The sequence below is a fragment of the Suncus etruscus genome, chromosome 13 (assembly GCF_024139225.1).
Source record: "Suncus etruscus isolate mSunEtr1 chromosome 13, mSunEtr1.pri.cur, whole genome shotgun sequence".
Lineage (NCBI taxonomy): Eukaryota > Metazoa > Chordata > Mammalia > Eulipotyphla > Soricidae > Suncus > Suncus etruscus.
Window position 1 is genome coordinate 42,598,420 of NC_064860.1, and position 25,420 is coordinate 42,623,839.

The window sequence follows — 25,420 nt, forward strand, 5'->3', positions numbered from 1 at the left end:
ATGGGTTCCTACCACTATGTTGCCTTTTTTTTTTTTTTTTTTTTAACATAGACACTGCAGCCCCTTCCAAACCTCAGCCCAGACTACGCATCCGTCAGTGGGGAGTGGGATAGGGAGGGGGACACAATAGTGAGAAAATAACAATAGCATGTCTCAGATTTTACGGACATTTGGGACATTTTCTTTCTTTCTTTTCTTTTTTAAACAGCACATGCAGCATTTCTTGGTAGTGGATTTTTTTTTTTTTTTTTTTGCAAAAACAAAAAATAAAAATAACACCAAAATAAGCCAAGAAGAAGTCATTTGGTGGTCAGTGGGTAGACTTTTTTCCCCCCCTGTTTAAAGGCTAATGCAGAATATAGTTAAAAATCATTTTCCACACTATGGAAAAGCACCTGTGTACCAAGATGGGGTGGGGGAGAGAGAGGGAGACGCTTCCGTTGGACTCAACTAGAAAAGACACCAAAGGACCCACTACCCAGCGTTCTGTTTGCCACTGGTTTGTTTTGTTTGTTTGTTGGCTTCTGTGTCTGCGGTAAAGACTCAACACTGCCATCACATGCAGCTAAGGTCAAATGAGGGAGCTGCTTGGCGGGGAGGTCTTCTGCTCAGAAGGCAGGAGGGAGCCATGCTGGAAGCCACATGCTCAAGGCTGCATCTCCCATCATCCCTCTGGGCAGTGACCTGGGACAGTGGGTCTCTTTGAGGACATTCAAGCCTGAGGGGGGGATGGACAACATGGGATTCCTAGAAAAAGGAGGAAAACAACACATAAGCAAAAAAAAAATTAAAAAAAAAAAGAAAAAATACAAAACAATAAGCAAATTTCAAGCGAGGAAAAGAAATGAAGGCAGGCATGTATGTCTACAGCATGGTAGCAAAATTCTTTTTTTATTTTGGAAAAAAAGAAAGAAAGAAAAAGAAAAGGGGAAGAGAAAGGGAAAGGGATGGGAGGAAGTGGAGAGCATGCCACAGAAGGAGAGGGAGGAAAGGAGTCGCCCCCCCCCACCCATGGTACTACTGGGTCGCGCAGGTAAACGAAGGTCGTCAAAGAGACGGTGGCACTGTGGGTTCTGGAGGCAGAACTGGGCAATGCTGCATGTCTGAGACCAGAGTGGGGAAGAGGAGGGGTAGGAAAAAAGAGGTGTGAAGGGAGAGGAGTGGGAGAGGAGAAGAGGAGGAAAGGGAGGAGAAAGAGGAAGAGGGAGAGGAGGAAGAGGAAAAAAAAGGGTAGGAGAAAGAGGGAGAGGAGGAAGAAGGAGAGAAGAGAGGATGGGAATGGAAGGAGAGGAGGAGGGAAGAAGGGGAGGAGAAAGAGGAAGATGAGAGGAGGAGGAGAAGAGGAAGACAAGGGGGGGAGCCGCCGCAGGGCCGCAACACACTTACATTGCTGGCTGGGGTCCATGTCGGTGGTGAGCTTGACGTAGTTGGATGGGAAGAGGCCCACGTGCCCGCTGGCCTCACCCTTCCACCAGTCAGGGTCCTCCTTGTTGAGCACGTTGATGAGCTGCCCTTTGCTGAAGGCCAGCTCGTCGTCATTCTGCGCCGTGTAGTCGTACATGCCGATCACCTGGCACACTGCGGAGGCAGGGCAGAGGTGAGCTCCCAGGCAGGGCATGGGCATGGGGGACCCCACCCCACCCCACCTAATCTTGAGGGTCTCAGTTGGCCTCCAAAGGAAGTTAGGAAGGGTAGGTAGGTGGTGGCTGCAGTGGGCTGTGCTGTAGAACATATGGGATGCTAGGGTCAGCAAATGCAGTCCCTGCTGTGCTATGGCTCTAGCCCTGCCTTTTCACACCTTTCTCCCTCTTTCTAGTCACTGTGTCAGCCTTGGCATGTTTCTGCATGGATCAAGTCTGGTTAAAAGTGTGTTACAGGGGCTGGAGCGGTGGTGCAGCGGTAAGGCATTTGCCTTGCACACATTTGACCTAAGTTCAAATGTTTGAACCTCTGGTGTCCCATATGGTCCCCCAAACCAGGGGCAATTTCTGTGCACATAGCCAGGAGTAACCCCTGAGCGCCACTGGGTGTGACCCAAAAACCAAAAGAAAAAAAAAAGGATGTTACAGAATGGAGGCACACAGCTGCTTCTGATGGGCATCTCCCCAGGCCACAGGGTGGCAAAGGGGTCTGGAAGATCTTTATTGGAACCTTAGTCTTTGACCCACCTTTTGTTTATTTTGGGGGGGGCACACCACAGTACTCGAATAGTGCTTAGGGGACCCTATATACTGGGTTGAATTGGGGTCCACTGTGTGCGCCCTTTGTTTTTTTTGGAGTCACACTCAACAGTGCTCAGAGGCTTACTTTGGCTCTGCTCAGGCATCACTACTGGCTGTGCTTGGGAGGCCCTAGGGGACTCCGGGGACCAAAGATGGGTCAGATGTGTGCAAGGCAAGTGTCCTTCCCACTGTACTATTGCTCTGGCCCCTTGCCCACCTTTTCTTTCCCCTTTTATCTAAGCACCATGATTACAACATTGTTCATGATTGGATAAACTGGTACAACTATGAAATAGAATACTATGCAGCTGCTAGAAAAAAATGAAAGTAATGAATTTGCTTAGACATAGATGGACAGGGGGTAGTACTATGTTGATTGAAAATGAGTTGGAGGGAGAGGGATATAGAATAAATCTCACTCATTTGTGAGATGTAAGAAAAAAAGGATATGCAGTATGGTAGTAATATTCAGAGACAATAGAGATGAGGGCCAGGAGGACCAGTCATTGGTAGAAAGCTTGCCACAAATTGTGCAACAATGTAGGTAGGGCAGAGAAGGGACCACTATGACAAAGAGTTTGAAATGATCCACTGGATGTTTAATGGAGATAAAATAATATGCACAACTCCTCCCATTTTTTGTTTTGGCTTTTTGGGGGGGTCTCACCCGGTGGTGCTCAGGGTTTACTCCTGGCTCTGCACTCAGAAATTACTCCATCAGGCACAGGGGACTATATGGGATACCAGGATTCAAACCACCGTCCCTCCTGGATTGACTGCTTGCAAGGGATATGCCCTACCACTGTGTTATTTCTCCGGCCAGTTCCTCCCATTTTTAAGACTTAGTATCTGCTCCTGGCACCCCCAAAACTCCATTATGGGAAAGAAATTAGATCATCTCTCTTATTCCCAGGCTCTGTCTCCACATTTTGTCCAAGAAAGTGATGTCTCCCTTCAGGAAGAATCTTTTGTTGTTGTTTTGGTTTTTGGGCCACACCTGGTGATACTCAGGGGTTACTCCTGGCTATGTGCTCAGAAATCACTCCTGGCTTGGGGGACAATATGGGATGCCAGGGGATTGAATCGTGGTCCGTCATAGGTCAGCGCATGCAAGGCAAACGCTCTACCACTTGAGCCACCACTCTGGCCCCAGAATCTATTTCTTTAGTTTGCTTGGTTTGGGGGCCACACCCAACGGTGCTTAGGGGTCTCTCCTGGCAGTGCTCAAGGAACCATCTGGGATGCCAAGAACTGAATCGTGAGTCAGCACCAAGCATCTCCCCACTGTGCCACTGATCCAGACCAGAATCCTATTTTTCTCATTTCTCTGTGGCTGACAGCAGAAAAAATGCTATTTGTGCCCCCCACCCATGGCACCCTGATATTTTAGCTTTGCCCATTACTTAAGCTGCAGTCCAATAAATCCTCCTTAACTGACCTTGACAGAACCTCAGTTCTCTCCTTTGCACCCCAATCCTTCAGCTGATCGCCCTTTGGCGATCAATGCCTGTGGCTTTCTACCCATACACCAGGGAGGGGAGAGCTAGGTGCCCCCCCACCTTTCTAATCCCCAGATTCCCATTTGGACTCAGCCAGAAGGCCCAGCAGGGAGACAGGAAGTTGTCAACCAAACTTGCCAGTCCTTCTCTTCTTTCCCAGCATGAATCTGATTTCTGGGAGCAAATGACATAGCATTTAAGCATAAGATCCCAGAACAAGGCAGTGCCCCATGTTGGGGGGCTTAGAGACCCCACGCAGAATTCTAAATTCCCTAAATTCCCCCCATCCCATCTCAAGCATCACTGAGGCATCAAATGTGGGCTCAGAACTGCTCTCACACCCCCACCATGGCAGAGTCTGGGGTCAGCACCCCAGGAAATAGGGTCCCTCTGATCTCTGCAAACGGTATGCAGTTATTCCACCTCACAGCCCCCCACACAACCATTCAGCTTATGCAGACCTTACCCCCAAACACACACCCCAATTGAAAGTGCTGGAAGAAAATCAAGAGAAAAATCTGGCTTTCAGGCCACCGGAATTGAAGGCTACTTTGGGGACAAGGGTTTTGTTGTCCCTGGCTGGCCATGGGGCTGCTCTGCTTTGGGGACCCCTTTGGATAAAGGGATCCTAGAGTCTGCCCAGGGCTTGGACCCAACCCAGAGGGTAGAGAGAGGGGAGGGTGGGAGGTGTCCACTGAGCCCTGCAGGAGAAAATTGGGAAAAAAGGACAAGGGGACATGCAGGCTTCCCCATCTTGCCCTGTCTTTGAGCCCCGCATAAGGGGAAGTGGGGTGCTTACCTGCTGGGAAAGCGGGGGGCTTGGGTGGCTCTGTTGGGGTGATTTTGCTCATCCCTGGGCTTAGGAGTTTGACGTAATTAGCTGGGAACCAGCCTATCTGGCGCTTTTTGCCACGGGCCTGATGAAACAAGAAGCAAGGGAGGATTGGGGTAAAGGTCACACAAGGACGCCATGCAGCAGGGTTCTGGGTAGAAGAGGCACCCCAACAGCACCCAAGTGCCTTCTAGGACAGGGGCCCAGCTGCCTGTGTGCTCTGGTGCCTGGTGCCAGACTGAGGGTCCAGGACAGCAAAGGGCGTGTCTCAGGTACTAAGTGGACTTCTAGGACAAGGACTAGGGTCATCTTCACCAGCATCCCCTGAGCACCAACCCTGGGCCGATTGTCCTCTAGGGACTGAGCCGCACAATTCCAGAGGACCAGGATGAAGAGTGAGGCTGAGGGATGGAGGAGAGAGTCCCGAGGAACAGGGGAGCAGGAGACTGGTTTTCAAGCCAGTCCAGCCTTGCATCCTGGCAGCCACCTCCACTGGTCTATCTTCCTTCCCTTCCTACTTATTCCACACCAGACCCTCAGGTGGCTGATGGACAGGTGTGATCAGAAAGGGAGGTGAGCAGGTGATGCGGGCACTTGGGTGGAGGGAGCATGACATGCACCTGGGGACAACCCCCTCCTATGGTTCATATTGCTGGGGGACGGCAGGGCGAAATCTAGCCAGAGCCCAAGACAATGTGTGCACCTGGAAACAAACACATGTTGCATGTACATACAGGCACATGCATGATGCATCACATAAGGTTCACACTCACAGATCCCACATACAACAGATTCAAATATATGCTCAGATAGAGCAGACACTCTCACAACACACACATATATTCACAGACCTCTCACACACATATTCAGACCACACACATGCTCACAGACACACAAAACATATATTCATAGGCTCACATGCTCACATGTATACCCAAACAACACACACAGGCTCGCAAACACTCTCACACAATGTATGTCTGCATTCACAACAATGTGCAACAGGGACTCTGGCAACCAGACAGTGTGTACTGGGCCACCACACACTGGCCCTCAAGCTGTGGCCCTTGGGTATAGAAGGTACCCCCCGAGCCCCATCCCCACGCACCTGCAGCTCCCCCTCCCACCAGCCACCCGGGTTCTTCCTTCGGATGAGGATCAGCTGCCCTGGGGCCAGTGTCAGCTGCTCGGGGCCGGTGGCTGCGTATGAGGCGATGACCTGGGCAATCTCTGGAGATGAGAAGAACGAAAGGGGGCATAGTCTGGGGGGGCCGCCGTGAACTCAGGAATTATAGGCTCTGTGTTCAGGGACCATTCTGGTGAGCCCAAGACTCTCCACTCCCCCATTCACTGGTCCCAAAAGTCAAGGGTCGAACATCCCCAAGACCGCTCAGACCTCCCGACACCTGCCAGGGATCCGTTCACCTCCACCCCTACTCCATCACCTCACGCTATCAGGAACCAGGGCCCTGTGACCCCAGCATGGGTGAAGGGGATACTGTAGCCTACACAGCCCCACCTCCGCCCTCTGTGAAACCCACCAAGGGCCAGTGTTGGACCTGTATGTTAGGGTCATGACAATATTTAGCCACTTCCCGCAGCCAGGGCTCAGTCATGGGTTGAAAACCCAACACCCCGTGTAAGCAATGTGAGAACACTCTCAGCAGAGTCACAGAGCAGACTTGGAAGGGAGAGATCTGCCAGGAGACCAGACAAAGCGTGAGGACAACCCCCCTGCCTGACTCAACTCTGCTGAGACTGGAGTGATGGAGAGAGAGATCCACTCTTAGGACCTTCTAGAAGCAATATAGGCCCAAGTGTGCTATTCCCCCACTCTCTTCAGATCCTTTCAAGGAAGGGGAGGGATAGGAGGAAGAAAGGGAAGAATGAATGGAGGGAGGGAGGGAGAATGAAGAGAGGGAGGAAAGAAAGAAGGGAGGATGGAGAAAGAGAAGGTAGAAGAAAAGAAAAGACAAAGAAGGAAAAAGGAAGAAAGGATGGAAAGATGGAGAGAGAAGAAAGAAAGGAAGGAACAGGAAAGGGATAGAGAGGAAGGAAGGAGGGAGAGATAAGAGGATGGGTGGAGAGACCATCCTCCCTTCCTTCATTTCTAGACCACACCCCAGCAGCGCCCTAGCTTTGTCTTCAGGGATCACTCCTGTCCTTATGGGGTTTGGGGGATTCTATGTGGCCCTAAGGATGAACCTGGTACCGACCAGACTGTACAAGCACCTGCACTCCTGGACCATCTATGCCTGTGGGAGAGGGGAGGGCAGCTAAGCTCAGCAAGAAACTTCCCCAATGCCAAGGCCAGTGCCACACCCCATCTTGGTTGGGGGACCAAGTGGCCTCTACTGCCCACTACTGCTTCAAGCACATGTCCAGGGTTGGCCAGTAACCCCACATGCCCATCAGTCCCTGTAATTCCTTCTGCATAGCTCCAGGGCATAGTGACAGCCCCCCCCAAACCCCCCACACCCCATGATGAGATAATTCACAATATGACTTCTCCTGGGAAGGCAAGACGAGACGGTACTGGCTAAGGCCCTAGGACTTTCCCTCTTTATCTCCTCTCTCCTTTTCTCACTCTTCCTTCCCTCTCCCTTTCTCTCCCTCTCTCTCTGCCCCTGACAATCCTACCAGAGTGAGGGTAGCACAGAGGAGGGATGAGGGTCACATTTGCCCACTGTGGCCTTTTCTCTTCCTTGCTGTTGTGAGAGGTGTGATTTTGGGGAATGCTACCCACACCCAGGGAAGGCAGAGGGGGGGCAGAGAATTCTATATATATCAAGGACAGTGGGGTCCCTTACACTACCCCATCCTGCCTTTCCCAGGACCCCGAGAAGCACAGCTCGGGAGTTTCAAATCCCAATGACAAGGACACATGTGGGGCTGTGACTTACCTGGCTTCTTCCCCAGACTCCCAGCTTTCCCTGCGGGCCCGGCACCCTTCAAACAAAATACAAGGTCTCATTTGTATACAGGAGTGCCTGGCATCAGACAACATCCAAATTCAAATTGAGTGAGACACCTCCAAACTTCACCAGTGTCTATCAGCTCAGTAGGAACCCAGGACATCTGGTGGGAATGTTCCACAGAAAACTCCCAAGCTCAGGGAGCCTGAACTAGAAGCTCAACTAGCACCAACCACAGAAATCCTCAGATAGTGACTTTAGTAACACCAAGGAGAGGCAGAACAATCATGTCAAACTGACCCTGGTTGGCCCAAGTTTTGGTCATTCCATTGGCCTTTGTGATGTCACAAGTAATATAAATTTATGTTGAACCTGTAAAGGGGCAGACTAGGGTGTTGAGTGGGAGATTAGGGACCCCGAGGAAAGGAAGGTCACACTGGAGCTGGGATTAATGACTGAAATGACTGTACTATGAACAACTCGATAAATCACGGTGCTATAATAAAAATAAATAAAATGAAAAAAAAAAAAGACAAAAAGCCAAGATTCCTCCACAGAAAGCCAATGGGATCTGCTCTTCCAGCCTCAGTTCTCCTTTGAATACATTATCTCACTAGCTTTTCCGGTTATTTCATTGGCTTTTTCCTCTCTGGAGAAGCTCATGTTCTCTCTAGAACACTCATTTCTCTCTTTCTCTCCCCTCACTTCTAAACAAGTTTGAGGGAAAATGATCTTGCTTCACAATAAAAAAACAAACAGTAGGGCTGGAGCAATAGCACAGCAGGGAGGGTGTCTGCCTTGCACGAAGCTGACCTGGGTTCCATCCCCAGCATCCCATAGGGTCTCCAGAGCATGCCAGGAGTAACCCGAGAGCCTGAGTGTGGCCCCCAAACCAAAAAGTAAGAAGTCCTCTCAACCCAGCCCAACTGACACTTTTTGCTTGTTCTTGGGGGGGGGGGGCAACTTAATGATGTTCAATGGTAGATGGGGTGAGTGAGTGTTTTAAAGCACACAGAGAGGCTGTGGGGGACCCCAAGGGGCTGTGCGCTAACTGTAGCCCAGGGCCCTGTCATGCAGGCCAATCAAACTTGGCATCTCAGCCCGATTCTGGGTGTGCCCAGACTCGGACATTCATGCTGTTTCTAGTCTATCAGGAGCTGGTTGCTTAGAGCCAGCACAGATGGTCCCAGGCTTTCCAGAGCATACCCCAGAGTAAGGTCATGAAAATCTGCGTGTTTTGCTGCACTGCTTCACAGCCAACTTGATTCTCTTTCCTCTGATATACTCTTTATTTATTTCTTTGAGTATTGACCATATCCGAAAGTGCTCAAGGATCACTACTGGCTCAGGGGACCATATGGATGCTGAGGATGGATTCCAGGTCAGCTGTGTGCAAGGCAAGAGCTCACCTACTGTGTTCTCTCTGAAGCTACAATAATACACTTTCCTTTTTGTTGTTTTGTTTGTGGTATATACCCTGCAGTGTTCAGGGGATGATCTGGGATGAAGGGATCAAACCTGGGTTGACCATATGCAAGGAAAACTCCCTCCCTGCTGTACTATTGCTCCCCCACCCCCCGCCATATACTCTTTATTGAACACTGACCTTTTTCTCTCTCTTGTGTTCCTCTCTGCCTCTACTAATTTTTGGGTCACACCCAGTGATGCTCAGGGCTTACTACTGAATCTGCACTCAGGAATCACTCCTAGTGGTACTTGGGGGACCATATGGAATGATGGGAGTTGAAACTGAATCAGTCAAGGTGCAAGGCAAACGCCCTTCCTGCTCTACATTCTGGCCCTCTGTTTTTTTGTTTTTCTGCACTGTGAAGCACAGTGGTGCTTAGAGACCACTCCCAGCTCTGTGTTGGAGGACTAGGGTCACTCCTCATGGTGCTCAGAGGATCCATGTGGTAACAAGGACCAAACCCCAGGGGGCCCTCCTGCCTCCACAGTCCTTATTCCTGCCTTTGTGCTAGCTCCTCAGCCTCTAAACACCCCAAATCCCAATCTCAAGCTTGAGAGCCTCTCCTTAAAAGTCAAACCATTTTCTTTCTAGGGTTGCAAAAAAATGTTCTGGGCTTGATTTCGCCTCCCAGAGACTCCTGGAATTTTAAACTGGCTGAGTTTGCCAACAGAGCCTCTAGTGGGCCCTGGGCCAGGCTGTCTATGTCTTTACAAAGTGATTCTGAATTAATTTCCACCCACCCAAAGTCCCAGGGTTTTGTTTTTCGTGTGTGATTCTTTTTTCTTCAGTAAATTAAGACTTCCTATTAAAACAAAATAAAAGGCCTATTAAACTGTGAGAGTTACTGTAAGAGCAAAAAACCTCCATCGTTTCTCCACTAGGAACATGATCTACCCTGGTCCCCCAGTTTTGCACTTACTGAAATTCCATCACGGCTGGTCAGAGAAAGTGCGAGTGCTTCTTGGAGCCAGTCCAGAGATACGACCCCACCCCCACTGCAAGTTACAAGGGCCAAGGAGCCCAAGAAATCAGCCCAGAATCAGGCCTCCAGGTGGGAAAGTGCTTCCTGGGACAGACTCAAAAACAAAAGGATTGGCCACACCCAATGGGAGCTCTAAGGAAGAGTCCATGGGCCTCCGTGGGCTGGACTGGACTCAGAGGTGGCTGGGACCTTCCCCGCCAACAGAGCAGGCTTGAGGCCTCTGCCAAGCCTGGGGACCATTTCTGGGGCAAAGCAGGGTCAGTCGTGCAGTTTGGCGTCTTTGTTTCCTCCCCTAAACCCAGATTTGATGTCTAAATAGAATGCAAAAGGTGGATTTACTGATTTTATCTGTTCTTACGGACCAGTGGAGGAAATTGTTCAGAACTTTAAGCACTGCACATTATCCTGGGGCTAAGAAGTTAAGTCTGCCCCCCCCCAAGCAATAAATAGCACAGAGAAGAAGGTGATTGCCTTGTAAATGGTCAACTGAGGTTCGATTCCCAGCATCCCATATGGTCGCCTGAGCACCACCAGGAATGATTCCTGACTGCAGACTCAAGAGTAATCTCCGAGGGCCAGAGAAATAGCACAGAGGTAGGGTGTTTGCCTTGTACTCGGTCAACCCCGACAGACCCGGTTCGATCTCCAGCATCCCATGTGGTCCCCCAAGCCTGCCAGGAGGGATTTCTGAGCAGAGCCAGGAGTAAACCGAGTGCCACCAGGTGTGAAAATCCCCCAACCAATGAGTAACCCTGAGGGGCCAAGCCATAGCAAAATTGTAGGGCGTTTGCCTTGCATAAGACATCCCATATAGTACCTTGAGCCTGCCAATAGCCATTTCTTTTTTTATTTTTCCAAGAGCCATTTCTGAGTGAAGAGTCAGGACTAACCTAATGCCGCCAGGTGTAGCCCAAAAACCAAAACAAAAATTACCCGGAGGGAAAAAAGAGTAACCTGAATATCACTAAATATTTCCTGATCTCCCCCGAAAAGAAGCCTTTCAATTCAATTTTCCTTAAATGGGGACTTGTAATTGCATTTTCTCAAACCAACTTCTGATTTTTTTAATAAAGTATATATATATTTTTTAATTCATAACTCATAAAGATCAGTCGGGGGCTGAAGCATTTGCCTTGCACACGGCTGACCTGGGACAGATTTGGGTTCAATCTCCAGCATCCTGTGGTCCCGTGAGCCTTCCAGGACCAATTTCAGAGCACAGAGCTAGGCACTGCCAGGTGTGGCCAAAAAACAAAAACAAAAAACAAAAAACCCAACAACAACAAAAATGGATCAGTCAGGGAAACAGAATGATAACACACCAAGGAGGGCATTTGCCTTGCTCCTAGTCAAACTGATTTTGATCCCCAGCATCCCATATGGTCTCCTGAACCCTGCCAAGAGTGATTCCTGGGGCCGGAGAGATAGCATGAAGGTAAGGCGTTTGCCTTTCATGCAGATGGTCAGTGGTTTGAATCCCGACATCCCATATGGTGCCCTGAGCCTGCCAGGAGTGATTTCTGAGCATAGAGCCAAAAGTTACCCCTGAGCGCTGCTGGGTGGGACCCAAAAACAAACAAAAAAGAGTGATTTCTGAGTGCAGAGCCAGGAGTAACTCCTGAACACTACCAGGAATAGCCCCAAAACAAGATCAGCAGCACAAGCAAATTAGTCAGGGCAGAGAAACAGCATGAAAAGGGTGGTGTAAGGTACTTGCCTTGCATTCTCACGAGCCTAGTTTGATTCCTGCCCCCACATAAGGTCTCTCATGCACCATTAAAAGTTGTTTAATGGTATTTAATGTACCCTGAGCATGGAGCCAAGCCCCCAAGCAAAGCCTGGCATGCCCCCCCTACCCAGAAAAAAAATGAACGCCAAAAAGGCAGCAAGAGTTTTCCTACATGGCAGAAGACATAGCTTAGTTTTTTGGTTTTTGGTTTTTTGGGCCACCTGTTTGACGCTCAGGAGTTATTCCTGGTATGCTCTCAGAAATCCTTCCTGGCTTGGGGAGACCATATGGGATGCCGGGGGATCAGTCCATTCTAGGCTAGCGCTTGCAAGGCAGATGCCTTACCTATAGCGCCACTGCTCTGGTCCAACACAGCTTAGTTTTTAAGTATTTCCTTCCCAATTTACTATCTCTCTGGTTCTTACTGGCTTCACTTTCACCTGGCCTGGACAGGTCTGCAGTGGGTGACAGGGAAGGCTAGAGGCCGATGGAGACAGAATAGCAGCTACTAACAGGCCCAGTCAAGCCCCCAGAGCCTTAATAGGGGTCTTGGTGCCCCAGGTCCATGACTTGAGAGCGGGCCCAGGATCCCCTCCTACAACTAGCACTGAAATAAATAGGGATGAATGAGGGAGCTGGGCCACTCGCCTGCCTGCCCCTCTCCTCAGGCCTAGAAGAAGAAGGAAATCGGGGCTCAACGGGAAACACAAGCCGCTTCTGATTTAGGAGAATCATCACATGACGGCTCTGCTCTTGCCCTGGCAAGGGCCTCAGTGCAAAGGCACTGTCCAAATGTCCTGACTTAGCATCAGGGAACTATTAGGGGCCACTTTCCCCACAGGGGGAGCCATTTCTGGTTTAATATGTTGATTCGGGTGAGGCCCACTGGTGGCTCACACCTGAACATGGTTTAATGAACACAAATGAATAGAGTTCCGGTTAAATTTGGGCTCTGGTCTGTAGACACTTGGACTTGCCTAGGGGAGACCATCTTGTAGGGAGAGAATGGGCTGGAGGTGTGAGACTGGTGGGGAGGGTGTCTTCCTAGAGTGGAAGCAAATCCAGGACATTAAGTTTTGAAGCTGGGAATCGAACCTAGGGCCTCACACCTAAAAAGCAGGCATCTTCTCACTGTATTCTATCCCTAGTCCCACAAGGACATTTTGGAACAATTTCCGTTTTCCAAGATTCTGGTGCCAGAGTGACTCAAAGACTTCTGTTTCCGGGGTTAAATATTGCTCTGAGCTGTTTTTGGATCCAGAAAGAGAGCCCATGTCCAAATCGGACAGTGGCATGTAGGGACAGTCATGCACCCTGAGGGTCCCTATGGCACCCAAAAACAAAGCACCCACACCAAAGAGGTGCCGTCTCATTCCAGCTTTCCCCAACATCCAATCCAGTGTGCTTCCCCCCTCACTGGTCCTCTCCCCTATTCCCCAGCCGAAGCCCCCTGCACACTTACCTCAGCGTCCTTAAGCCTCACATAGTTAGAAGGGAAGACTCCGCTCTTGTCGCCCACCATTCCTGTCCACCAGTCACCATCCCTCTTGGTGACCAGAATCACGTCCCCTTGCTGAAAGGTTAAATCGCCTTGCTCAGAACTCTCGTAAGTGTACATGGCAATAAACTCTGGTGGGGAAAGATTCGAGATACGAAGAGAACTTGATCGTTTGCAGAGATCCCAGATAGCATTCGCAATAGCAAGTTAACAAATCGCTGTTGGGTCTGCTCAAGGGAAAAGGCAGAAAGGCTGGGGGATCTGGAGGGGGTAGGGCAGTGACCCACCCAAGTGTTTGGGAAAATATATTCACTGCAGATGGGAGAGACACCTCCAAGGAGACTAAGACATCACTCATAGGAGCCGGAGCAATAGCACACCAGGGAGAGCTTTTGCCTTGCATGAGGCCGACTCAAGTTCGATCCTCAGCATCCCATCCATATGGAACCCCCTACATGCCCCCAAGCTCACCAGGAGTGATCTCTGAGTACAGAGCCAGGAGTAACTCCTGAGTACTGCCCGGTTGTGGCCCCCCAAACAAGCAAAAAATTGTAAGAAACAGCCTGTAAGGCCCCCAATATCAGAGACAATAATGGGGGTGCTAGAAAGAATGGCAGGGTTTTCCTATTCAGGGAGAATGATCTATCTGCAGCTTTAGGCTCACTCTCACTGATACTGTATCTATAGCAAGGTGGGAGCACTGGCTTCTGTTTCCATCAGCAGTCAGGCAGGCTGTTTGCATAAACCTTGGCTCAGTGTTTCACTAGGGGTGCCAAGTCCTGTGTTACCCTTTCAGTATTTCATATCTGACACCATTCCCCAGGACTCATAATAGATGGCCTCTAGAGTCCTGTACATGGAGAGAAGAGTTGGCAGAACACAAAATAAAACCCAGTATTTTTTTCATTTAAAAAAAAGGGGGGAGGGGCCCGAAGAGATAGCATGGAGATAAGGCGTTTGCCTTTCATGCAGAAGGTCATCAGATCAAATCCGGCTTCCCATATGGTCCCCCGTGCCTACCAGGAGCAATTTCTGAGCATAGAGCCAGGAGTTTCCTTTGAGCACTGTCGGGTGTGGCCCAAAAACCAAAAAAAAAAAAAAAAAAAAAAAAGGGGGGGGGTTACGGAGAGAAAGCACAGTGGATAGGGCACTTGTCTTAAATGTGGCTGACCTGCATTCAAACCCCAGCATCCCACATAGTTCCTAGCACCTCTAGGAGTGATTACTGAGTGCAGAGCCAGGAGTAAGCCCTGAGTGCCACTGAGTTGCTCCCCCCAAATAAAAAGTAAATCAAAACCTAAAGAGGGGTGGGGGGGGCAGAGAGATAGTACAGCAAGTAGGGTGCTTGCTTGCCTTGCACAAGGCCAACCCAGGTTCAATGCGTGGCATCCTATAGGGTCCCCCAAGCCTGCCAGCAGTGATTCCTGAATTCAGAACCAGTTAATAAGTTCTGTGATACTACATTCTCCAATAAAGGGAGAGGTCATTGCTACCCAAAAGATGGCAGTGGTAGAGCACTTGTCTTGCATGCAGCTGACCCAGGTTCAATCACTGGCACCATATAGGGTTCCCCAACCCCTATTTGGTGTGATCCCCATGTACAGGGTCAGGAGTAAGCCCTGATCATTGCTGAGTATGGCCGAATGGGGGTGGCATCAGCCTGGCCTTGGGTGTTTGGGCAGGGAATGAAGATGATGGTCTTTGAATCCATGCAACAAGCAACAAAGGATCAAGATTTGTGAAAACACAGCCCAGACCCATCATCACAGCTTCCACATTGGTTTCTAGTCCTCGAACTAAGAGTCTCCGTGGGATCGGAGAGATAGCATGGAGGTAAGGCATTTGCCTTTCACGCAGAAGGACAATGGTTCGATTTCTGGCATCCCTATGGTCCCCCGAGCCTACCAGGAGCAATTTCTGAGCACAGAGCCAGGAGGAACCCCTGAGCACCGCCACCGGGTGTGACCCCAAAAAATGAGAAAAAAAAAAAAAAAGAGTCTGCGCTAAGAGTCAGGGCTCTTCCTGTCTGAAATGTGAATGGGATAACGTCCAAGAAAAATTAAATTTTCCTTCCCTTTTATTAAGAGTTGATTTTGCCAAGGTTTAGCTAACTTTGAAAGCAAGAGAGGGTTTTTTTCTCTTTCTCTCTTTTTCTTTCTTTCTTTCTTTCTTTCTTTCTTTCTTTCTTTCTTTCTTTCTTTCTTTCTTTCTTTCTTTCTTTCTTTCTTTCTTTCTTTCTTTCTTTCTTTCTTTCCTCCCTCCCTCCCTCCCTCCCTCCCTCCCTCCCTCCCTCCCTCCCTCCCCCCCCCTCGCTCTTACCCCCCACTCTCCCTCTCCCTCTCTCCCTCCCTCCTGGTGGTGTTCTGGGTTTATTCCTGGCTCCGCACTCAGGGATCACTCCTGGTGGGATCTGGGGAACATATGTCAGCCAGGGATCAAATCTGGGTCGACCATGTGCAAGATGCAGAAACTGAAATCAGCAGGTTGAATAATATAAACCAGGCAAATCTTGCTGATGACAATCTAAACCTGAAGACACATGTTCAAGCTTTAGAAGAAAATAAAAAAAAAGAAAGCAAGAGAGGGAGAGGGAGAGAGAGAGAGAGAAAAAAAGAGAGAGAAAGAGAGAGAGAGAGAGAGAGAGAGAGAGAGAGAGAGAGAGAGAGAGAGAAAATTCTACTTTTTTCTTCTCCAGGGTATCTGCAAAAAACCTTTTTCCCCAAAAAATAATGAGATAAAAAAAACACACTATTTACAGAAGAAGTCAACTTCCTGATTGGAGGTCTCTGTTCTCCTGTGAAAACTTCAGCGATTGATAGTAGTACAGTGACGAAGGCTCTTGCCTTTCAAACAGCAGACCTGGGTTCGATGCCCTATATCCCATACGGCACCCCAAATACCACCAGCAGTGATTTCTAAGTGCAGAGCCAGGAGTAATCCCTGAGCACTGTAGGGTATAGCAAAAACAAGCAAACAGCAACTAAAAACAGACCAAACCAAAACAGACTCTGAAAAGAAACCCTTTAAGGCTGTGCTTGCGGGGCTACTGGGAAGTTGTGCTTTTTCGGGGGTGGGGGTTTGGGGTCACACCCAGCGGTATTCAAGGGTTATAGGGTTATTCCTTGCTCTATGGTCAGAAGTCGCTCCTGGCAGGGACCATATGGGATGCCAAGACTTGAACCACCGTCCGTCCTGGATTGGCTGCGTGCAAGGCAAACACCCTATCACTGTGCTATCTCTCCAGCCCCTACTAGGAAGTTTTGATGAGAAGGTTTAGCATGCCGAGGTCCTGGAATTCATTCCATGAGACTCTTGGGGAGTCTCAGAAAACTACATCATTCCATGAGACTCTTGGGGAGTCTCAGAAAACTACACCATCACCCACACTCTCCAGCCCGAAGGCTGGCCAGGGCTGTTTCCCTTTAGCAGCGCTGACCCTACAGGCTGTGGCCCACTCTGGCAGGCATTCCCACCCTGAGACCCAAGCTCAGCCAAAGAGGCGAGGGAGGACAGAAAAATCTGTCTTGGGCAGGAAACATGTACAGCGACTGGGCAGGCAGGCACCTGACCACCTGCAGAAAACCTCCTCCCTGGTGCTCCTGCCTGAACTTCACACCCCATTCTGCTCCAGGACTGGGGTCTCCACACTTCTGTTTGGATACAGAAGAGGGATCCTTGGCTCTCCAGCCCCAACCCCACAGTTCCTTCTCTGCACTTGGAAGTCGGATCCCAGTGTTGAAGGAACTTTGCAAAACGCTTCAGAAACTTCAGAAGCTTGAACTTTGGCTGAACTCGCCCTGGCAGGCATCTGTTCCTGGGCCACTGGGGACAAGCTCGCTCTGAGGGGTGGGTTTAGGATTTTGAGGAGAGGGGGCTGGGAAATAGGGTTACCTCATCGCCCTGGCCCTTGACTGAGACCTCTAACCCCAGGGCACTGTGGGGCCAGCCCCAGCTAAGTGACCCCAGCCTGAATCTATTCATCTACTACATCACCTGCCTTGGTTTTTGTTTGTTTGTTGGTTTTTGCTCAGGCATTACTCCTGGCTCTGTGCTCAGAAATCATTCCTAACACTGTTCATGAAACCATATGGGCTACACTCAGTGTGCTCCAGAATGACTCCTGGCTCTGTGCTCAGGAATCACTCCTGGGTGGTGCTCTGGGGACCCTATGATATGCTGAGGATTGAACCTGGGTTGTCCACCATCCCTGCTGAGGAACTTTGTTTTTGTTTTTGGGCCACTCAGGGGACCCAATGGGGTGCCAGGGATCGAACCTAGGTGGGTCACATGCAAGGCAAACGCCCTACATGCTGTGCTATTGCTCCAGCCCCAGCAATTTTTAAAGGACTTAGGTTTTGGGAGCCAGAGAGATAGCACAATGGTAGGCATTTGCCTTGCAAGCAGCCGACCCAGGACCGACGGTGGTTTGAATCCCGGCATCCCATATGGTACCCTGTGCCTGCTAGGAGCGATTTCTGAGCACAGAACCAAGAGTAACTCCTGAGTGCAGCTGGCTGTGGCTCGAAAACAAAACAAGCACTTAGGTTTTATGAAATGCTCCAGGTTCATTTGACCTTGATGATTCAGACAGTGTGAGCACAAGTCTAGAGCTTATTTTTCGTTTCTGTATTATGTAATTTTATTTTATTATTATTTTGGGGAGGGGGGGTTTGGCCACACCCGCCAGTGCTCAGGAGTTACTCCTGGCTCTGTGCTCAGAAATCCCTCCTGACAGGTTTGGGGTACAATATGGGATGCCAGGGATCAAACTGCGGTCAGTTCCAAGTAGGCCAAATGCAGGGCAAATACCCTACCGCTGTGCTATTTTCTTGTTTGTTTGGAAATGGAATGCCAGCTCATTGCAAATATTTGCAGCTCCTGTTACACGCTTGCCTTGCACTTTTGAAAGCCCCCAACTGGATCCAGGTTCTCACCCTCTCCTCCTACGGCAGCCACCTTGGCAGCGGGGGACGCCACTCTCTTCAGAGTTGCTGGACTTTCTGAAGAGCCGGACTCCGTGCTGAAAGAAGCATCGGGGGGAAAAGGGTCAGGATGGGGTTCTCCATCAGCCCAAGTTACAAACGACAACACTAGTTTGCATGTCAGACAGTTTTCTGTTTATATCTAAAAATACAAGCTACAGCAGAAAGAGGTGCACCTGGATAGGTAAGACCATGCTAAGAGTGCCCTGGTTACTCTTGGTTTTTATTTGTGGGACAGTATCCCCACAACTGCTGTTTCCAAGCACAATTCAAAGTTGCTCATCATTTCGTGTTATATTTTTTCTCTCCTCCAAGCTCACAAAATTTTTTTTTTGTTTTATTTTGTTTTGGAGCCACACTTGGAGGTACTCTGGGGTTATTCTTGGCTCTGAGCTTAGGGATCATTCCTGGTGATGCCCGGGTTGGCCATGTGTAATAAAAATGCCCTTCCTGCTGTGCCATCGCTTTTGCTCCAACAATAACAAAATTTAACAGCCAATATAGTTGGCAGAAGTAAACAAGAAACTTGCTGAGGTGCCACACTGTTCTGAGACCCCTTAAAAAAAAAGGAGATTTTATTCCTTCAATTATTTCTCCAGAAATATTGGCTTTTTTTTCACCCTCACTATTTGACACAACACTGAGTGCAATAATTGTGAGAGCTAAGAAATACACAGGATGTTCCAGCGTGGAATTCTTTGTTGTAAAAGAAGTGAAGCAATAAAAGAAGTGGAGTGATAGCAAAGCTGCAGGGCTTTTGTCTTGTATGCTGCCAATCCGAGACCAACCCGGGGTTCCAGCCCCCGCATCCCAAATGGTCCCTCAAGCCTGCCAGGAGCAATTTTTGAGCTCTGGAGTAACTCCTGAGCACCAACAGGTGTGGCCAAAAAATAAACTAAAAAATTTTAAATCTTATTTCTAAAAGAGGAAAAAAAAAGTGAATGAGGACCAGAGCAATAATACAGTGGGGAGGTCATTTGCCTTGCATGAGTCAAACCCAGTTCCATCCCTGGCTTCCAATATGGCCTAGCAAGCCTGCCAAGAGTAATTTCTCAGCACAAAGCCAGGTGTAACCCTGAGCACTGCTGGGTGTAATCTTCCCCAAAATGTCAATAAACATATACCCACCCATGCAGACACAGGCTGAAAGCTTGCACAGGGTTAAGGTGCAGGCCCTGCATGCAGTGGACCCCACCTTAAACCTCTTTATCTCCCCAACCTGGTGCATCTCCAGGTACAGACTAGTGGTCCCCTGAGCACACAGGGAGGCCTAGATAACCCTCAGCCCTCCTCTCCCCGTCAGGTCCTGAGCAACACAGTATCCTGAGACTGTAGCATTAACTTGTCCCTCAGCCTTGGCTGAATTACTAGAGAAACAGACCCTTTCTTCCCTCAGATCTCCAGAGCATGGCCTGGGAAGCCAAACACAAATGCAAGATAAAGACTTCCACCAGAAAGAAAAACTTGATGATTGCTCTGGTTTCTTTCCCACCAACACACTCCAGTTTCTGCTGCTCAGAGCTGAGACATACAGACAAACCCTGCCCAGTTTCTGATGCTGAAAGCTTCTCCAGACAGACAAAACCACCCGCCAGCAAAGCAAGGCCCAACATTGTTTTCATCTAACACAAGTAGAGAAACGCCAAAATACCTGGTGGATTTCCTTACGGGCCCTGAAATGAGTTTGACGTAAGACTTGGGGAACCAACCCTTCTGACCTTGGACTTCTCCAAACCACCACATGTCTTGCTGTTCCAGCACAGTGATGATGTCGTTTTTATTAAAATTTAAATGGTTGTCTTTCTTGGCTCGCCAAGGATACAGGGCTTGAGCCTGGAGCCCTTCCACCTTCTCGCCCTTGGGCGGAAGAACAGAAAAGAAACTCTTGTTACTTGCTGCTTGTCAGCCAACCACCCATCCATCCACGCCACCTTCTTTTAGTACTCCCACGCGGGCAAACACCCCAGCTTAGGGGCCACATTTCTGCAGAGCTGGGGAGAGCGATGCACTACTATTAATGTTGCAGTTGTTTAAGGCTGACTCTTTAATAGAAGAGGACTTGGGGTGTCAGTCCCAGGATAGTCCCAGCCTCTGAATCTGACTCAGGACTCCCCGTAAACATAACTAGCAGTATCTGGGGTTGAGCAAAGCGCCTTACCAAGAACATGAGTCTACTTAGCTACATGAATCTACAAGAACATTTCTATATAGGTTGACAAGAGCATTTCTACTTGGGTCTATAAGAACATTTCTACATGAGTCTACCAGAAGAAGGGTCTACATTTATTACTGTGAATAATGCCCTATGTGGTCTGTGTAAGACTGGGTAGGTTTTGACTCTCTATGAACAATACATGTATTATTTATAGTAACAGGAGATTGATTAGACTAATATCTACATATATTTGGTACATTGTTGCAGGCCTAACTCTTCATTCATTTTTTTCCCCTCACTATTTCATGCTACATAGTTCTGCAAAATTTTTTTCAAGGTGACTCGAGTCTGTACAAAAATAAAAACAAAAACTTTCCAAGATATTTAACTGGGAAAAAAAAAGCCATGTATAAGCAGACATACCCAACTCAAAGTGCATTGCTAGGGGCTGCCTGTGTTCCTAGAAATGGAGGCAGAAGCCTGTGTGTCTGTGCAAAGGGCCAGCACTGGCCGCCCAAAACTTTCTACCAGGGCATCCACTAGTGATGTCCTTGTCCTCTTGCATATGCTCAATGTGGTTTGGAAGTTGAGGGGAGAAGAAATCTTATTTTTCGCTTGTGGGCCACCCCCCAGCAATGCTCAGTGGTTATTCCTGGCTCAGCACTTGATAATCTCCTGGAGGTATTAGGGAACTGCATATGATAATGTGGATGGAACCCAGAAGAATTAGCTGACAGCCTGAGCAAGCACAGCCAACCAGGCCATGCACTGAACAGTACCAGCTGAAGTTCCTATGAGAAAAACAGGTGACAGCAGTCTACTGCAATCACCACTGACTGTCCCTAGACGTGCAAGGGGGTGAGGACTGGAATGAGGGGTGGGGACTCCAGAAGAATCAGAGGCCGGAGCAACAGCACAGCGAACAGGACCTTTGCCTTACTCGACAAAGACCCAAGTTCCATCTTCGGCATCTGAGAACATCCCCAGAGCATTACCAGGAGAGAAGCCTTAGCTTCTCAGGAGACAGCCCTGAGCACATTGCCAGGTGTGTGACTTTCGAAACAAAACCAAAAAATAAAAAATAAAATAAAATGCCATCTCTGTTGCCCCAGATGATTTCGGGTCAAACACTTTATTGTGAGCTGCCCAGGATGAGCTGAAGAGCAAGGACCTTGCTGGGAAGAGAGAGGATTCCAGAACTAAATCCTGAAATATTTGACAATGAGGTCCCAACCAGTCACTGGGGAAACAGACACAGCAGAGGGGCATGTCCTGCTGGTGGGACTGGAGGGGGACGCCGCAGGCCGTGGCATCTTGGAGCTAGGGTTCTGGAGAGAGGGGTTGCCGGGCACTGGCCAGGTTCTCCAGGAGATGCGCACACACAGCTGAGGGTCCGGAAGGAGGAACAGGAGCCGTGGGTGAGGGTAGGCTAGTTTCGAGGAAGGGCGGTTGAGGGGTGGTGGCTGGAAAGGCAGGGGAAGCATTTAGCACCTCATGAACCCTGGATGACCAGTGTCACATCCTTGCCAATCGCTAAGAATGACAAGGTGTCACTGGGCGACTCCATCCCTGCAACATCAGGGAGGATTGGGATTCCCTGAATCCCATGAGCCCCCAATGCTTGCCCCCCCTACTCCTGGGATCCCACATCATGGGTCACTTAAACCTGATGCAGTCTGGGAGAAGTGTCACAAGGCGACTCTGTCCCCGCGCCCATGGGGACCAAGCCAAGTGCCCCATCCTGTCCCCCTGGGAAGGAGACTGCAGCGTCCACTCTGCAACCTTATGTACCCAGGGCGCCTCCCAGATGGAGGGGACTTCTGGCTCTCAGAGATGGGGTGCAGACAGGTGGACTCACCTGGACCTTTCTAGACAGCCCTTGAGAACATGTCTATGTATCCAGTCAACCACTGGATGGGCCCTCACTGCTACTCGAGGACCACTCACATGGGACGGTCCCCTTCTAGTTTCCATGGGCCCTCCTCATGCAGTTTGAATGCCCTGGTGGAGCAGGGAGGCTCCTGAGTCTGAATTTTTTCTCTCTCATCTGAGTTGGGAATCGGAGCAAGGGCCCAGGTTCTGCCTCCCAGTCACATGATGCATTGACGCATGCACACCCACCAGTGGACCACGCTGGCATCAGCTAGTCAAAAGCCCTGCCTTAGGTCTGGGCAGGAGGAACTGCCAGTGAAAGAGCAGCAGCCTTAAGGCCAATGATTATTTTTAGTTTTGAGCTGGCTGAACCCCATCTCAATTGGAGTACAGTAGATTCCAAGGCCAGTTGAAGGCCACTTCCAGGTGGCCCCCCATGGAAAGCCCCCCCCCCCCCATCTACTAGGGCCACCTTACAATGTGCCAGAGTGAGGCAATGGCAACCAGCAAAAAGGAGCAGTGACAGAACAGAAACAAAGAAAGACCCCTCCTTTGTCTCTCAACAAGGGCTGGAGCCATAGCCTAGAGGGGAGTGCCTTTGCATTGCATGAGGCTGACTGGGGTTTGATCCCTGGCATCCCATATGGTTGGTCCTTCAAGTCTGAGGTGATTTCTGAGCGAAAAGCCAGGAGTAACCCCTGAGCACCACTGGGTGTGGCCCCAAAACCAACCAACCAACCAATCAACCAACCAAATAAATAAATGCCTTTGCTCTATGCAGCTTTCCTCTCTCCGAAGCAAGCAAATCCTCTCTCCTCAGCCCTGGTCCCTGGGCCAGTTCCACAGTTGTCACCATCCTCCCTGGCTGGATTTCTGCAAAGGTAATGCTTTCCCATCTCCCACAGGGAATATTGTGAGAAGCAAAGCTGCTCCTTTCCTGGGTGCGGAGAGACAGACAGACCTATGTGGGCTTCTACAGTGTCCACAGCCCAACTGGTTGGCTGTGTCACAAAATCAAAGAGTGCCTCTGTGAATGCCCAAGTAGCCACTGGATGGAGAAAGGTTTGCTGACCCAGTGACCCAGCCCCCTGCTTAAGCTGCAAAGCTGGGATCCCATGATTCTCCTCATGCATGTCCTAGCTCAGAGGCAGCTGGGAAAGGGGGATGTGGGGACCCTGCCCACAAGCGTGGGGTTACCTGGCCAAGCACAGGAGATGGTGAGGAGCCAGTGGCCGTGGCGGGGGTGAAAGCTGACCTCTGTCTGAGCTGGCCGGCGCTGGGAACAGTGAGGCATGGCTGGGCAGCCCACGCGTCCCAGCTGTCAGTCTCAGGCTTCTCATTGGTGTTGGAGGGCCACCTGAAAGGAAGAGCAGGCCTGAGTGAAGACAGGTCCTGAGCAGCACCCTCTTCATGTGGATGATGAGGCTCGATGCAGGCTCTACGTATCACTGGTTGCTCATGCTGGGATGTCCCAGAGATGGCGTACCTACTCGTGATCAGACTTTTTTGTTTTTGGGCCACACCTGGTAATGATCAGGAGTTACTGCTGGCTATGTGCTCAGAAATCGCTCCTGGCTTGGGGGACCATATGGAACACCGGGGGATTAAACTACGGTCCATCCTAAATTAGTGCATGTAAGGCAAACACCCTACCACTTGCACCACCGCTCCGGTCCCACTCGTGATCAGACTTTTGATATGAGAAAAAATAAGGGGCAGGAAAAGTAGTAAAGTGGGTAAGGCACTTGACTTGCACCTAGCTAACCTGGGTTCCATCTCTGGCATCCCACAGGTTTTCCAGAGCACCATCAGGAGTGATTCCTGAGTGCAGAGCCAAGAGTAAGTTCTGAGCAATTGGTGTTGTCCCAAAACCAATTAAAAATAAAAATAGGGTAAACAGAGAAACAGAGGTAGGGCATTTGCCTCACACAGCCAACCCGGATTCTATCCCCAGTATCCCATATAGTTCCCTGAGCCCTGATACCCACCAGGAGTGATTCCTCAGTGCAGAGCAAGGAGTGACCTATGAGCACCATCAGTGTAACCCCAAAATAAAAACAAAAATAACTAAAACCCCTGTAGCAGCTGGAGTGATAGTATAGTGGGAATGATATGTTTTGAACATGGCTGATCTAGGTTTTTTTTTGTTTGTTTGTTTTTGTTTTGGGGCCACACCCGGCATTGCTCAGGGGTTACTCCTAGCTGTCTGCTCAGAAATAGCTCCTGGCAGGCACGGGGGACCATATGGGACACCGGGATTCGAACCAACCACCTTTGGTCCTGGATCGGCTGCTTGCAAGGTAAACGCCGCTGTGATATCTCTCCGGGCCCATGATCTAGGCTTGATCCCTGGAATCTCATAGGTCCCTGAGCACCACCAGGATTAAGCCCTGAGTACCACCAGATACTGTCCCCAACAAACAAAACAAAATCAATGTCATTTGGAAGAAGAGTCTCCAACTTGGAATCAGGACAAAGAGGCTATTTCAGGGGCCAGAGCAATAGCACAAAAGGGAGGGCGTTTACCTTGCATGTGGCCTACCAGGGTTCAATCCTAGCATTCCATATGGGCCCTTGAGCCTGCCAGGGGTAACCTCTGAGAGACGCTGGGTGTAACTCTAAAAAAGGGAGGGGCTAGTCATAAAATATTTATGTATTATGTAATATGTATTATATAATAGTCTCTCCGCATTTTCCACTGCTGGAGAGCTATACCCCATAGCATTAGAGGTAGGACAGAAAGTGCAGGGATCATCCCCACTTGACCCCACTGTCACTTCCTTCCTTCCTTCCTTCCTTCCTTCCTTCCTTCCTTCCTTCCTTCCTTCCTTCCTTCCTTCCTTCCTTCCTTCCTCCCTCCCTCCCTCCCTCCCTCCCTCCCTCCCTCCCTCCCTCCCTTCCTTCCTCCCTCCCTCCCTCCCTCCCTTCCTCACTCACTCATCCCTCTTTTCTTCCTTTCTTCTCTCTTTCGTCTTTTTTTTTGGGGGGGGTGTCACCCAGACACCCAGACAGTGCTCAAGGGTTACTCCTAGCTGTACTCTCAGAAATTGCTCCTGGCAGGCTCAGGGGACCATATGGCAGGTTGGGATTCAAACCACCGTCCTTCTGCATGCAAGGCAAATGCCCTACCTACATGCTATCTCTCCGGCCCTCAGCTCATTTTCTGAGCACCATTTCATGGACACATTCAGCCTCTAAGAGGAGGAACCCCCAAGTGTAATCTCGTTCCTTGACAGCCCATGGCTGCCTCCCTTGCTCCTCATGCT

At 49.7% G+C, this 25,420-nt stretch overlaps 1 protein-coding gene across 1 annotated transcript in view; it reads right to left on the reverse strand.

Moving 5' to 3' along the window:
- The window catches only part of ITSN1 (intersectin 1), a 229,022-nt gene that overhangs the window by 54,325 nt on the left and 149,277 nt on the right, over positions 1-25,420 (reverse strand). The window contains 8 exon segments of the mRNA XM_049785739.1: positions 1,387-1,578; positions 4,521-4,638; positions 5,662-5,783; positions 7,457-7,502; positions 13,110-13,276; positions 18,080-18,165; positions 19,779-19,984; positions 23,352-23,511. Of these exon segments, the coding sequence (XP_049641696.1) occupies positions 1,387-1,578; positions 4,521-4,638; positions 5,662-5,783; positions 7,457-7,502; positions 13,110-13,276; positions 18,080-18,165; positions 19,779-19,984; positions 23,352-23,511 (1,097 nt within the window).